General features: G+C 45.2%; 1 protein-coding gene across 1 annotated transcript in view; it reads right to left on the bottom strand.

Moving 5' to 3' along the window:
• Positions 1–15652, bottom strand: part of LOC109640950 (glutamate receptor ionotropic, NMDA 2C-like) — a 36408-nt gene that overhangs the window by 16392 nt on the left and 4364 nt on the right. The window contains exons 3-9 of the mRNA XM_069517895.1: positions 13315–13678; positions 13001–13099; positions 5484–5549; positions 5218–5406; positions 4444–4784; positions 4112–4226; positions 980–1191 (exon numbers count right to left, since the gene is read on the bottom strand). Of these exons, the coding sequence (XP_069373996.1) occupies positions 980–1191; positions 4112–4226; positions 4444–4784; positions 5218–5406; positions 5484–5549; positions 13001–13099; positions 13315–13662 (1370 nt within the window). The 5' untranslated portion in view covers positions 13663–13678. The remainder of the gene's footprint in view (positions 1–979; positions 1192–4111; positions 4227–4443; positions 4785–5217; positions 5407–5483; positions 5550–13000; positions 13100–13314; positions 13679–15652) is intronic.

The raw sequence follows: 15652 nt of genomic DNA, 5'->3' as shown, positions 1-15652 counted from the left end.
CACTCACAGATTCTAGTTGAGCCGAGCCGATTGTTTCTCACGTCCGTCGTTAAACGTACGACTGAGTATTTACACACTAGTTCTGTTTTCTGTGGTTGTTTGAACACGATGAAGACATTGTGTATTCCTGCCCAGCACCTGTTGTAGGTAGTCAGAGCTAATAGCTGTGTAATGGTTGTTGTCTGCCGTGCTGCGATCTGTGTTTGACACCGGAGGTGTGTTTTTAAAGTGCTTAGACACTCGGCACACACAATTACTCTGTGTTTAATGAAGTGTGGAGGTTTCGCGGAGTCTAGTCAGAACTAAACTAGGGCAGAGGAACCGGAGAGGGAGGGTGCAGATGTCTGCGTGTAGCACTGGGTATTATTTGAAATGTGTCAACACATAGCGCCATAAGAAACCTGGTTCTCTGTGCTCGTTGCAAAACGATGCTTGACTTTGAAAGTTTTCATTTATTATTGATTAATAAAGGTAAACACAAGAAGGAACAATGCTCAGAATGATGGGAAACTTGGACAAAGAGCTTCAGATCCAAAGGAGTGAATCTGGATGTGCTGATGACGACAGTGTGACACAGTTGAAAGCTCCAGGCCCTCGTGGGATTTAGTGGCTGTTCCAGCTGAATAATGACAATCATCAGCTCCGAGATATATCTGGTATCAGCTCCACTGGTATCTGGTTTGGGCTGCATCAGAATTTATCTGGTGCCACAACTGGCTTTTATTTGTTAATTTCTCAGAGTTGCAGGAACAGATTGACTCCGATGTCGTCACAACTGTGAGGATACAAGTTGGTGGAGCTTCGCAAAAAGACAATGAGCAGGGAAACAACCAGGTTGGATCTGACCACCTCTAAAGCTCAGAAATAAACGTACATCTTATTAACAAGTTGATATATTCCAACATGTGAATTATTTTCACACTTTGGTTTATGTAGGATGATGTAAAAAGGCGTGCGTGCTGTTTTTTTTCCGTTGTACCTCTCTGTGTGATTGGATTGACGCCTGCAGGGCACCGTGTTGCGGACGCACGTGCCGGTGCCCGGGTCCACGTTCTCCACCATGACGAAGGGATGCTCCTCCAGCGTCGCAACGGTCAGGTGACGGTCGTCGGACACTTGCTCCAGGTAGTTGCCGTACCGAGGCCAGACAGGATAGCGGACCTGGAGGATCCCCCGAGCGTATGTACCCACCTGCGGACGGGAGGGTGGGAGAAAGAGCTCATGTACATGTTTGACCTCAACTTCATGTCAACCCTGAATGTCTTCACCTGTTTTTATTATTTGCACCCATGTTCAGATTATGCAAAAACTACCAGATGGTATATTTAGGGAACTGCCTTGGTGGAGGTATGTCCTCGACTGAGTGCCATTAGTTAATTTTATAAAAGGAAATTTGCAATTGCTTGACCTGGATGAAGAGGATTAGAAGATGAAGAGAGAGTTCATTAATGGACACTGAGACTTTAAAATCTTTGACTTAGACATATTGGGGGAAAAATCCAGAAACTAATACAACGTGCAAACTGTCTGCATCACATTAATAATACATGCCAGCATGTGTTGCCTTCAATCCGTGTTCATTTTGTTGACTGATTATTCAATTATTAATTTTCGTTTTTTCATCTGAAGAAACATATTTAAATGTCACCGTTCATAAATTGGAACCATTCGAGTGATTAGTGAAATTTATTATGTGGGTTTTTTTCTGTCTTTGCAGCTTTTGTAGATAATATGAAAAAAGAAAAAAAAAAACGTTTGTATGATAAAGAAGCTCTGTAAAATGAAATGTGTGACGGCGACGGGCTGCAGGCACAGAAACTATTGTGAGGAGAGAAGCAACAGATGGAGTTTTTATAACGTCGGAGGGGAACCACTTCTGACCAGAATTGCTGGAGAATATCACATCACACAATGAATAATCCCATCGGAGTCTGCACTAAGCTCAGTGAAACCCTCTGTGAGAAGCAGGACTGTTTGTCACATCAGCCCGACCTAATGAGCCGTACTGAGCTCAGCCCGCTCTGACTTACTGCACGCCAAACTCGCTCCCTCGCAGTTTTAATGAGACCCCTTTCTCACAGCGGCCCCTGATTTGTTCCCCGCCTCCCTCACGCTAACGCTCTTCCTTCTCCGTACACGGATGGTTTACAAATCTGCGGCGAAGGTGCAGTGTGATGTGGAGAGGGTGATTTGTTTTCTCGGCGCCATCTGCGAATCACGGAGATGCAGTTGTAAAGATCAATCAGTTCAGTCCGTCTTTTATGGGGTTCTCATGTGTCTTATCGTCTCACACCGGATGTCTCACAACACTGTTGGGAAGCAGCCAGAACTTTTTTTTATTTATTTCTGGATGCTCTGTTAAAATGCAGGAATTCCCCCAAATCCTTCAGGAAATAAATCTGTTATATAATGTTGTTGTTTTGTGGAATGTTGCAGCCTTATTATACGGTTTCAGAAGAGGAGTTGGAAATCAGAAGACTTTTCTGTCTCTGCAAGCTGAAGGTGATTTACTCAAATCACTTCAAGTCACACACGTTCACGAAGAACCTGGATTGTTCCGATCAGCGTCATTTATTAAGCAGATTGATTATTGCTCAACTTTAAACACAGTTTTTCATCATTAAAAAAATTCATGTTTCCACTATGAATTCATCTCTTCAGTCATGATGGGGTCGATACATCACAACCCGCTCAGTTTATTTAGTGGGTTTTAAAAAATTATTCCTTTACGAACAAATGTTCTTCCCGATTGTTTTGGTCTCCTCCATCGTTTGAGGGAAACATCTGGATGTTCCCCAGCTGGTCGCTCACTTTGCCTGTCTGTTGTCAGTTTACTGGAGATTTTGTTAGTTTGCTGAAAGCAGCTGTTTGCTGCAGCTGGAAATGAAACTGACGATTCAGTGAGAGTAAAGCCAGACCGTGAAGTCCTGAGCTGAAATAAGACGCTCAGAACGACACGTCTTATGTCACATGTATAGATCCAGCTTCAAACCTGTTGTGGTTATTCTACAGGTAGAAAAAAATAAGGAGGACAGAGACCAGAAACTCTGAGCAGAGGGCCGAGCAGAGAATTGGGGACTTTTCTGTCCAAAGTGTCACCCAGCAGCGCTCTTCAGGGGAAAATATCATGTTAAATTGTCAGGGTGTCACAATGGAGGAGAAAGACTTGAAAAGAGCGAGTACGCCACAAGCTGTCATCTTCACGGACGAGCTACATGACAAGAGGAGGAGGGGAAGAGGAGGCAGTGACAGATCGGGTTGTAATGACACTGAAAACCAGAGCGGATTCAGAATCCAGACACGTGTTGGGATGTTACGTGTTCTGCTGTGGATGGTTTGTGTGGCTGCATCACACATGGACATGAGGACAAAGCACATACAACTTCAACATCCACACACACAAACAAAGGCACAATCACATGTTCATGTTTGCACACACACGTTTACACACTCCAGCCAACGAGGTGACATTGATAAAGTAGGTTGGTCTTTCCGGGGCAGAAATAAATGAGTTCAACTGTAGCTGTGAGATTACGTTCAGTTCTGTTTGTGTTGTCGTGGTTCTCAATACACCCTCGGGCTTTGATAAGTGTGTGTGTGTGTGTGTGTGTGTGTGTGTGTGTGTGTGTGTGTGTGTGTGTGTGTGTATAAGGGAGTGAAAACTGCAAGACATGGTGATGATGAAACTGGAGTAAGAGAAGGATGAGGCTCCAACAGTAAACTCACAGACTTATAATATCACCTTTCAGATCACATGTTCAATTTAAAAAATTTTAAACGTGTCCACGACATCAACAGAGTTGAGGACACAGACGTGAGAGTAAGATACTGCGTGAGGTACATGAGCCATCCCTCATTTGTACCCTTATCTTTTGAGGGTCTAATTTGAGAAATAATTGTTTGACACGTACTGATTAGATTGGTCCCTGTCCCATCCATTAACATGGAGTAGACAAGGTTAATGAATTGCACTGCAGGCAGCCACCAGGTTGGGGATCGAGATGCTTTGGCTTCATGTCTTTTTACAAACAGTCAACACTGCAATCTTCACTGTGATGAAGTCTTATTGACAACGTGCTGTTTGTGTCAGTGTGTCCTCTGCTGCTCGTACCTTGTCCCAGAGTCTCTCCCTGTCCAGAGCGATGATGATCATGGAGGGGTAGGAGAGGAAGCCCTGGTTGTTGAAGGACAGATCTCTCCTTTCCCACGTCACATTCAGCATGTGCCTGCAAAATTCACAGAGGAGCAAACTCTCAAACAGTGAAAGTACTGTTGTATGTAATCACAGAAACTTCTACATCAGCCTAGAATTTACATATTCATGTGCAAAGATAAACACAGGTAATTATCTCAGGCGGGAGACTGGAAGTGGTTCATTAGGGGACGGTAGGGGCATCATCTTCTATGCATCAGTGAGGATCTCTCAAATAGAAATAGTCTCACCTGAACAGAGTGTTGTTGTTGGAGTGTTTCGCCGGCTTGCTGCAGTCACCGTGGCCCTCAGGAATGAAGCCGTACTGATTCTTGAAGCTTTCGGCCCCTTTGGCTACGATGGCGACGCCCTCCCTCACCCTCTGCCGCAAGCTCTTCCTCCACTGGTCCGTTATCACGCCGATCACGCCGATGGGGAAGCTGACAGGTGGAGGGCTGTCGGGGTTGCCCACGGCCAGACTGGGGAGGATCCAGATGTAGCCCGGCCCCAGCAGGCCCACCTCTGCTGCCTGACGGAACAGATACTGAGCCTCCTCGTGGGAGCAATACGCCAGCAGGACCTGAGAGTCCACCTGCAGAAGCCAGGACACATCTCTCAGTGGTGGCTCACAGAAAAGAGAAAACATAACCTGAACGTGGAGCAGCGCTGGGGGCCACCAGGAGACAGTCGCTCCAGATGTTCCTCCAAACAGTGAGGGTAAAGTTTGCTAACTGCAGAATGAAGTTTTCTCTAAATTACAGAAACAAAACAGTAAATCAAAAGAGCGTATTACACAAAATATAAAATAAAATCTCTGGTAAATATCTGAGTGAGTCCACAGGTAGAATACAGCAGGAAAAAGTCAAGATGATTCACAGTGAGTGAAGAAGACGCTGAGGAAGATGTGATTTCCGCAACTGTCGTGCTCTGTTCTTGATAAATAAAAGGCAAACTCCACATCATGACATCATGAGTTCACGACTGAAAACGGCTTTAGTGACAGTTTTGTATATATCTCATCGTACCTGCTGCAGCATGCGCTTTGTCCTCGCATCATTAGCCCCAACAGACATTTCCAGAGTCAAAATATCCTGTAGGTTCCACAGGAAGTAGGACGTATCTGTGTAGGACTCCACTATATCCACAAAGGTGTCGTATCCCGGCATCAAGCTGGTGATCACCGCAAACTCGCCCCAGTCGTACTCCTCCATGAGCTGAAACAGAGACGCAGTATCCATGAGACTCTCGACTGTTTAAACGAGGTTTAATCGTCAGTTGTATATTTGTGTACCTTGAACATGCAGAGGATCTGCTGCTCCAGAGACGCTCCCATCTGCAGGAAGGAGGAGCCCTCTGCCTGTAAAGAGCATCTCGTTTTAGGATTCAGGTGGAAAAACTCTTTCAGGAAATCAAATATGGGTGACGCAACAGCAACTTCAGTGCTGGTGTCGTTCCAGCAGAATGGATGTTTGCTGTGAAAATGGTTTGAGATGTTGTCTTGTCATTGTAGGACTTTTTTTTTTTCTTCCCCCTTTTCTCAAAAATGCAGAAAAATATATCATTCCAAGATTTAACTTCACTTCTGTGATTGCATCACGAGTTCTGAACGAGCCCTCGGGTCATGAAATATTCTTCACCTGTGAAAAGAAAAACTCTGCTCGGGCAAAAATACCTTGAGTGAATCGGTAAAACAAAGATTTCTGTCAGAAGAAAACTGACGAAAGGTTTTCAAATGACCTCTAACATCGTTACGGCTGCAGAATACTTGAAAATCAGATGAAACCAGTGATAGACTGAATTTTAATCATTTGATCTCAATTAATAAGGCGACTATCACTTGTGAAAGTGTTTCTATTAAAAGTCACACAGGCAACACAGTGGAACGGCCTCTAAAACCAATTAAGTGGAAAAGAGAAGAGTAAATTATAAGTGATTCATGACATCTTTAAAAATCTTCATTCGTTCATTTTTTAACAACACATGGACGGATTTTCACCGCAGGGTTTCTCCTGATGAGGCTGATCAGCCGGGAGTAGACAACTGAATGCACACAGTGAAATCAGTATGTTAGTTATGTTGGATTCTGCCTGCTTGCGGAGGACCGTAACATCTTTGTGGATGTTTTAACTATCACAGACGCAGGTAGGATTTCGCCTGGTGTGTTTTGGGGGGAGATAGAGCCTCCTGTTCTTTTCTATGGTATTTGGTTTAAATCTTTAAAAGTAAACCGACAGGATATCAAGGGGAATACGGTTTACTGTACGCACCTGATGTCCAGGAGCCTCATATGAAAGTTTAGAAATCGACTGCGAGGGACGGATACAACAAGCCGCTGCCTAACGCACAATAAACCTGTTAAGCAGGACAGATGCCGAGTCGTGTGTCGTATTTGGAGCAGTTACCATGAATATTTATTCAGTTTGCACTTTTACAGCTTCTTACATTTTACAAAAGAGCTTTGATTTTCCGTATTCAACCACTGTGTGGTATAAATGTCTCTGAACTACAAACGCTCAGTCCTGCTGTTCTCGTTCTGTCAAGAAGGGGGGGGTGGTCCGATGGTGTATTTGTCTGTGCATGTATTTGCATACCAACTCGATGTGTATTTTTGTGTGTCACAGGTAAGAAAGAAAGTTAACAGGGCCGTTTGAATTAGAGGCCATTGAGTGTCCTTCATATATCATTCATAAAAAGTAGGCTATAAAGGAATGTGAGACTGAGGGAGGGACGGGATGTAGATGTGAAGATTTGAACTGGAGTGTAACGTTCAAGTTTAACAGGGAAGTCGTCAGAGCAGTTGTCAGACAGGGATTTAAACCTGAAACCTTCTGGTCACACGACAAAGTTAAAAACGAATGATATGAAACTATCTGCAAACATCTGTGCCGAGTGTGTTGATCGCACTAGATGAAAGTTAAGGGATTTTAAATTCCCTCATCCCAACCTTTGTACCAAAGTCCGTGTCAATTTGTATAATTGTTGAGACGTGGGATTTCAACCTCATGGTGGCGCTACAGGAAACGTCAAAGAACCACCATAGTTATTGATGTTCACTCGCTTATCGTCCAGTTCACTCAAATATAAAATCGAACTCAAGGTGAATCTAGAAGAAAAACACATAAGCGAAACATCTAAGCTGCATTCAGGTGTAAACTGAAATCAAAGCTGGAAAACTGGTTCAACAGATTCAAACTGTCTCTGACCTTTTCTTATTTGGGGCCTGAGCAGTGACAGAGTGTGGATGAAAGACCTAAGAGGACCTGTGATGTAAGCAGGAGCAAGACTGTGCCGGGTTCAACACGAGTCGTCATATTCTAAATTCGATTCAATAACGGACGGCGAGCTGGTGCAAGAAGGTGAAGATCAGAGTAATGTGGTCTCCTTTCCTTTTTCACATCCCTAAATCCTGAACATCATCATTCTGCGCAACGTGACGTGTGAAATGTCAACATGCAGCGGGACACATGTACGCAGAAAGAGAGAGAGTGAGAGAAGAGATAGTGTTAAACTGTCAAGTGCCATTTGGGACCAGTTCTCAGATCTTCTCAGACTCTCCTCAGCTCAGAGGTGACTAACTGTCATCTCTTCTTCCTGTTGCTCTTCCCTCTCCCACGGCTCAGAGAGTCTGCAAATCCCCAGAGAGCCGTGCAGCCTGAGGAATACCACAGGAATATCACAGCCTGACTCTCCTTCACTCAATTTTACCGGTTTTATCTCAGTTGGAGCTTGTTGGAGACTCACCTCCGGAGGCTCAAACCGCCAGCAGACCACTGACTGGGCTGTGCACCAGAATAGCTATAAAAATAGCGGTACACAGTCATGTCAGGCTGCCAGTGAATGAATAAAAAATGTCTCCACGCTGGAAGTCCGGGTTAAAGCCAGTGTCCCACTTCAGCCGATATGACGGACGAGTGGTGAGGCGCGTCATTAAAAACCAATTAGTTGCTATAAAACAAAAAGAATCGCGTGTCAGTCACTTGTTTCATCACTTCTCTTAAATTGTGAAAAGGTCTGAAGCAGATTTGCTTCTTTTCTAACTTCAAACACACACACACACACACGTCCCCCCCCCCCCCCCTCCAACCTTCACTTCCCAGCCTTCTCACCACCTTGGCAATGCGGCTGTCACACACAGACGTAATTAGCAGTCCTGCTGCAGGAGCGTATGGTAATGTGACAGGAAGATGGTGGACACGGTGGCTGCTCACACACTCCTCTCACCGGGAGAACTCTGCACTGAACCTGCCCCCCCGCTGGAGAGACTGGCGTCGGTCACACAGGAAGCAGGTCGCCGACGCAGATGCTCGATCGTATATATATGGACCCGAGATGCATCAATAGCGTTGATGCTATTCTTCAATCTCTTATATACAAGTTCTCCTCTCCAGTAATACAAAGTACATTTACTCGAGTACTATGTTAAGGATTTGGAGATGCATGTACTTCATTATTATAGAGGATATGACTTTGGTAGCTGTGCCCCTGAATGAAATGTGGATAGAAAGTTTTTCCAGTCGTGTTAAGAAAGTTATTTTGCTGCTGACGTCGGGTGGCAGAACGCTTTGAATATTTATCTCAAAACCAAAACCTCAAACCAAATCTATCCTCGTGGTAAAACAACTGTGATGAGAAGTAGAAAAATATAAGTTTGTGTGACTTGACCCTTTAAATAGAAGCAATCTTTTCAGAATGAGCATTTTGAAGCTCCATCATAGCTCATGTTAGCGGACGCTCTAAACTGGAGAGAAACTTCCTGTCTCACCAGCCTCCCTCCATACGTAACCTTTAACGGGGAAAAAAACGCTTCTGAAACTACATTAAAAGCCGCAGCTTTAGCAATTTAACTGAGTGCCTTATTGAAATTACTGGACCATGCTCTGAAACTCGGAGGCTGTCTGGCCTTGAACGTAATTTCACTCCCAGCGATGAAAACCAGTTTCAGGTGGGAATACTGCTCGGCGGCTCTGGGCTCCTCGTGACCTGCTTCTGGAGTTTCTGGTTTCTGGTCCATGAGGCCAAGGGAGAGTCAGAAGTGAGGAGGGGGTGGGGGGTGGAGAGCGGAGACGGGAGTATGGAAGGACAAATGGAGAAAGCAGGTCAGTCCGAGCACAGAAACAAAACCCAACAGAAGGTGAGAGACGTTGGGATTACGACCTGAGAGTGACCTCACGCTGCACCTCCTTAAAACTGACAGCTTCAAATCCTAATAAACGATGTTACACACTCAAAATACTCGAGCTTCGCCTCAGAAATCCATCATGTTCACATTTAAAAAGCTTTAGTTCTTGTTTACTGGCAAACACGTAAAGCTGTCAGCCCTGTTTGTTCCAGACTTTATCACCGGCTACAACCACAATCAACTTATTTGATGTTCAGAACCGTAACGAGCAAAATCTGGTTCACGAGTGATTAAACACTCACTGTGTGCAACAGGGACATTTTATAGTGCCTCATGATAACACATACGAGAAGTTGTTAATTCATCTGCTCTCTCCCAAAACGTTACTCATAGCCGTATCGTTTTTATGACACTTTTACTATTTAACAAGAGGCCGTGAATACTAGATTTACAAATGCAAACTGATCTTTTCCTAATGTGATTGAAGCTGAGTGATGATCTTTGTTATGAGTGTCGCTGGATTTTCTCTCATAGAGTCACTGGTGCCAGATTCTTTCAGGGTTTATGACCTAACGCTGCAGCCAGCCACCAGGGGGCGATTCAGGTGACCTGGGGAGCTGTCATGTCGTCCATCTTTAGGCTCTTAAGGTCCTTTCATTGGATGTGTTGACAATAAGAAGAATATATATTATGACTTGTTGTAAGTATCACGTGCTGAGAGAAAACGTTTATTGTGAATAAATGTGACTTGAACCAACGAGCGCTGACGTCAAACTCATCCGACACCTTCAGTACGAAGTGAAACACTGACGCCTGACTTCACTATTACACTCTTGAGGCCGAATGAGAGGAGGACCCCTGCAGCCACATTATGAAATCTGGTGAAATGACTTCTGCTGTCGGGGACATGTTTGCCTACCGGGCTTTTTTGCCAGAAAGACATTCAGGCTTCGCTTTTTCAGCTGCTGTTGTTTCGGCAACAAAAAAACGTGGTTGGCTTCAGGGAACGATTGTGGTTCAACCCTTTCACAAAGTTAACGGAGGCTGTTACAGCAGCCGGTTGTTTCAGAATGAGATGTTCCACCGTCACGTGGAACATATTTCATTGTATGAACAGTTTTTTAGTGGTGAGGAGGATAATGGGGGGAATTTACATTTTTCTGTGAACTATCCCTTTAACTCCTCTCCTGTTCTCTCCGGCTGTACCGCTCCCAAGACGCAACATCTGGATGCAGCCCCCCCAATGATCAACCAGCAGACTGCAATGACTCACCAGCCAACACACACACACACACACACACACACACAAACAAAAAGAGAAAACACACTCAATGTTCTTCTCTCTTTTCACTCACAGGCCCTATTGAACACTCTTTATGCATTTTCTCAGCCGTTCCTCATTCTTTCTCATTTCCTTTCGCTTGATGTATGTGCCGCCTGACAAAAGACACACTTCCTCTCCTCCCTTCTGTCTTTTCATCTTCGTCTCATTCACTCCTTCCTTGTTGTTTGCCATAGAGAGATCACTGAGACAGGAGCCATAAATAGGTGGCCCGGACGGCTGCTGCTTCTTTTTAAACCCACCATCAAAGATATTCATCATCATCGGGCTATTGATAATCAAGCACTATTGAGCTCTTTTATCCCCTAAGAGAATCGCGCACTCAGACATATGTCTTTCTCCGTCCAATCCACCTGTCCCATTGTGCCAAACACCTCCGACAAGCTTTTTTTCTTTCCGTGCTGGCAACAAAGGAGTGTGTAAGAGAGAATGAGAGCGAGGGGGAGAGCGAGGAGGAGGGCTGAATGAGGCCTTCGACAGGCACACCTCAGAGGAGAGAGCATAAGTCTTTGAGCTATATAGAGAACTGTCACTCAGCACTTTGAGCTCGCCAGGCAAGCGGTCGCTCGGCACAACAGACAACGTCCCATCTGTGCGTTTGTTTTTTTTGCCTCTGTCAAGCGGAGAGGTTAAATAATCCAGACTGAGCCGGCCGTGATCGGCTTCGCAAATGACATAATAGAGATTTCAGATGAGTGACAAACTTTGCCCCAAATACTTTGGAGGCTCGTAGATACTTCTGCGCTGTGGAAGAGCAGCACGTCTGGGATGTGAACTCCTTTTTGCCAATTTAACGTGAAGCAGTGACGATAGGAGGAAGAGGGAGAATACGTAAGGAAGGCAGCAAAACAAAAAATAGAAGGAAGAGAATAGTGGTTTTGGTTTGGAGGTGAATGATGAAGGGCTATGGGGGGCTTCAGCCTCCTGAAGGGTCTAATTAACAGTTTAATAGGGTCCTGGAGCTCCAAGAGAGCAGGGAGGAGCACGGAGCTGTCGCTTAATGAATTCAGTGCACAAAAAAACTGGATTTGAATATGTTCAGGAGGGAAATATGGTAAAAATATGGTTTGAAGGGCTAAAAGGAAATACAGAAAGTTACAGGGGATATGAGACAAGGTGAGAAGTAGAATAAAAAAGCGAGAAAACAAGAATGAAGAGGGAAAAGGGAGAGGAATCTGTGAGACACTAAAACACATCCTTCAGGCAGCTGTCATTTCACTCCTCTCTCTGCCTCTTACTCACTCACTCACTATGCGTTTCCCACTCCGCCATCAAAATACAAATCAACCTCCCTCCTGCAGCGACAACTCCCTCTGTTTAATACCCGACATGACGCCTCCAAACACTTTTGATTAATGTGAATCTGATAAACGCAACGCGGTGAGGGGTTAAAAAAATGTTCTGCCTGGGGGAGAAATCCTGCGCTCTCATTTCTACACTTCTAATCTCAGGTTAGATTCTGCAAACATTCCAGGATTCACCCATTTGTGTGTGTGGAGGGGGGGGGGGGGTGTTCATTTGCATGTGTGTTTCTACGTGTGAGAGCTGCTTCTATAAATACAAGGTGTTGATGATAGCTAAGCAGTTAAAGGCAGGAAGGGAGGACGAGCGGAAAACATGAGGAGCGAGAGGAAGAAGGGATGGAGCTATTATGCTGCTCAGAAGTGGAGAAAAAGCATAGATTAAGAATCCAGCCTGGTGCCATTAATCTCTTCTTTACTGTCTAACTACACAGCTCACAGCTCTCCATATCCATTCATCAACCAGATACTTGCTAAATCATAGCAGGAAAAACCTGCTGCTCCTCAATTTGCGCAGGGATGACTGATTGAGGCGCCGATCGCCCATAGCACTCGTCTCCCCTTCGCAAAGTTTCCCCCTTCCCACAATTTAGACTTTTCTTAGCCAGGGATTAGAGGAGCTGATGAGGGTCGATGGCTGCAGTCATCACTGACAATTCACCCATCTGTATTGCTCATATCCAAATATTTGCATGCAGGGAGTTGCTCGCCAAAGTAGGTTTCACTGCTCTGACCTACTTAAGTTGTTTTAAGCTGAATGACGCCGGTGAGGAAGAGTTCTGACGAAGACAGGAGGCTGTGAGGAGCGAGCGCTGCAGCGACAGGCTTTACTAGAGGCTGTTGTTCAATTAATTCCTACAATCTCTTTTCCTTTCTTTTTTTAATTGCACATTATACTGTATGTGTCTAATGTTACATCAATACCTCCGGGTGAAACGCAGTTTTTGTGGCATAGCAAGCATAAGCAGACTTCTCTGGTCCAGATCCAGTCTGCAGGCAGCCGACGGGCTGGAGCTGAAGTGACAGGTTCATTATTTGGACATTACCTTGTATGGTATGACAACTGCAGAGCCACCGCTGATGCCCACGATTGGCAGAGCTGTCTGAGTGGAGAGGAAGTCCAGGATCTGTGCCACTTCTGCCACCTGAGGACAAAACAGACGGGTTCCATGTTTCCAGAAAGAAAGTTGAGAATGTTGCACCAGCTCAGTGGAACTTTGGATCGTATCATAAATTAAGATTTGATGTCATTTCTAACTTTAATTGTCCACTTTCAATTCCAGACCACATGAAGGATTCTAGTTTTAGGAAACAAGGATGTGGGCGACTGAACAGCGTGACTCTGCCGAGGAGCTTTTACCTGAACTCCAGCACCGGAGCCCACATCGTCCTCGAACACCACGCCGTGCAGCTTCTCTGTTGCCATGGTATCACACAGGCGTGTCAGCAGGTCGCGGGGGTTGGTGTCGTTGACCAGCACCGTCACGGGGCTGACCACCACGGGCAGGTCCACGAAGTTTTCCCCGCTGAGACGACCCCTGACCTCATTCTGGTAGCTGGAGCCACTGAAGACCACCGCCACGTTGATGGACGGGTGGAGGAGGAGAGGCCGGGCCTGCAGGGGGAGCGGGGAGGAGATGAGGAGCAGGAGGAAGAGGAGGAGGAGGAGGAAGAGCGGAGACCGAGGAGAGGGAGGAGGTATGGCCATGATGCCAGCCTACTGCCTGGAAAGGAAAGGGGGCAGAAAGAGGAGGGAAAGAACGAAAGGAAGGAGAAGGACGGTCAAACACAAGTGCTGCTTCACTTTTATGATGATTCGACATAATCCATCAGAACGTCTCCATCATTTGCTTCTCCCTCGTGGGCCGTCGCTCTCTGACCTCTTTGTGCTTCAGAATTAGCGTTTAGACTCCTGTGTCATGAACTGTGTGTGTGTGTGTGTGAGCGCAAGTGTGCATACATGTAATCCTCTGTAATCCAGCCCCCAGTGTCATGACTGTAATCACCTCCCCATCTCTACACATCTGTAATTCAGCACACACACACACACACACACACACGAAACAACTTTTCACTCGTACAGTTTGCTCGACCGGTGGAAATGATGGTCTCAGCTTTCTAATTTTGAAACTGTAAAGCTGCAGAAGTAAAGTCCTGCTGCCGGACTCTACAGAACAAAGAGCTGCTCACCGGTTTATCCAAAGATTGTCAGTAGTCAAACACTCGTTGTTACGTGCAACACCTTCATATTCACGGTTTTTCCCGAATATCCCCGGTGATGCTTTATCTTCTTATAAAGATTTTTCGGGGGATTAACGTCTCGTTAAGCTGTAGCTGTTCTCTTAGGTGCGTACATACATTTATCTGCTGGAGCCACTTCAATCATACGTTTCTTTTTGAAGGCGTTTCTTTTGATAAAGTATGAGATCTCCACACACACACACACATACTGTATTTAATAGTTTTCTATAGAGTGTCTGTCTCATCCGTGGCCATCAGAGACACCCTGTTAATTAACAGCACCTCCCGTCTTTGATTCAAAGCTCTAAGCAACACTGGGTTAAAACGTGCCCCGCCCCTCCTCACTGTTCATGCTCCTGGCATATCAATCATTCGATTTAATAAGGTTTGAAGCTCCCAGGCATTAGGCGCCCAAAGAAATAAATATACGGTTTGAACCTTTTAGAGACAATCCATCCCCGTTATTAGATACAGCCTTCAATCAATACAGGGCCACCGCTGGAATGATGGACGTGGAACAGCCTTTTTAAAGGATTTCATCGTAGATCTTGTGTGTTTAAGATATATGGGTTCGGAGAAGATCAGATATTTTTGCATGTTTTCCTTGTGTAAGAAATGTATTGAGCAGTGTCGTCTGCATGTCGTATTCACCAGCCTGTAGCAGCCATGCTCAGATCTACTGGTAGCAGATACGGGGTTAAGTTAACTTCAGTGTGGAAACGGAGGGTGATGATGACTGGGTGGATCACATGACCGGTGAGCGGGTCAAGCGTTCATTTAACTGCGTAATCTCTGGAAAAAGGCAGCATAATGGTGCCTCAGATTAGCAGTGTGTGTGTGTGTGTGTGTGTGTGTGTGTGTGTGTGTGTGTGTGGTGGGGGTGGTTAGTAAATTGAAGGAGTAAGTGTATCTGCTCCAGATTAGCAGCAGTAGAACAGAGTGTGATTACACATCGAGAGGCTGTGAACACCAGGGACGGACCACAAAGTGTTGCCTCTGAATTTCAATCACACACAACAGCCATCTGATCAGAATCTTTCCATCTTTTTCAGCTGAATCTTACACAGAAGTCAATAAAATCAAGAGAAATATTTCAGATAAAAAGAGCTGCTGTGGTGCTGAAGATGAAAAAAGAAACTGTACGGTTGTGCATGAGCAGGTTTTACATTATTATGGAGATTTCCAGATGGAGCACAGCTCTGCCACGAGAGATAAACTCTCGCTGTGACTCAGGTAGGTTTGTACCTGCGTCAGCGTCGACACACACACACACACAGAGCAGTGTTCTATTCAGAAAAACTTGTAGCTGCAGTGAAACGTTTTGGAAGACAAGCTGGAACAAGCGTAGAAATGGACAATGTGATTACTGTGACATGACGACAGACATGCAGCTTTCCTCTGACTCTTGAGTAGTCCGTCACAAATGTATAATGGTTTTTTTGTGTTTTTCAGCTGAT

The sequence above is a fragment of the Paralichthys olivaceus genome, chromosome 21 (assembly GCF_024713975.1).
Source record: "Paralichthys olivaceus isolate ysfri-2021 chromosome 21, ASM2471397v2, whole genome shotgun sequence".
Classification (NCBI taxonomy): Eukaryota; Metazoa; Chordata; class Actinopteri; order Pleuronectiformes; family Paralichthyidae; genus Paralichthys; species Paralichthys olivaceus.
This window is presented reverse-complemented; position numbering and strand designations above follow the sequence as displayed.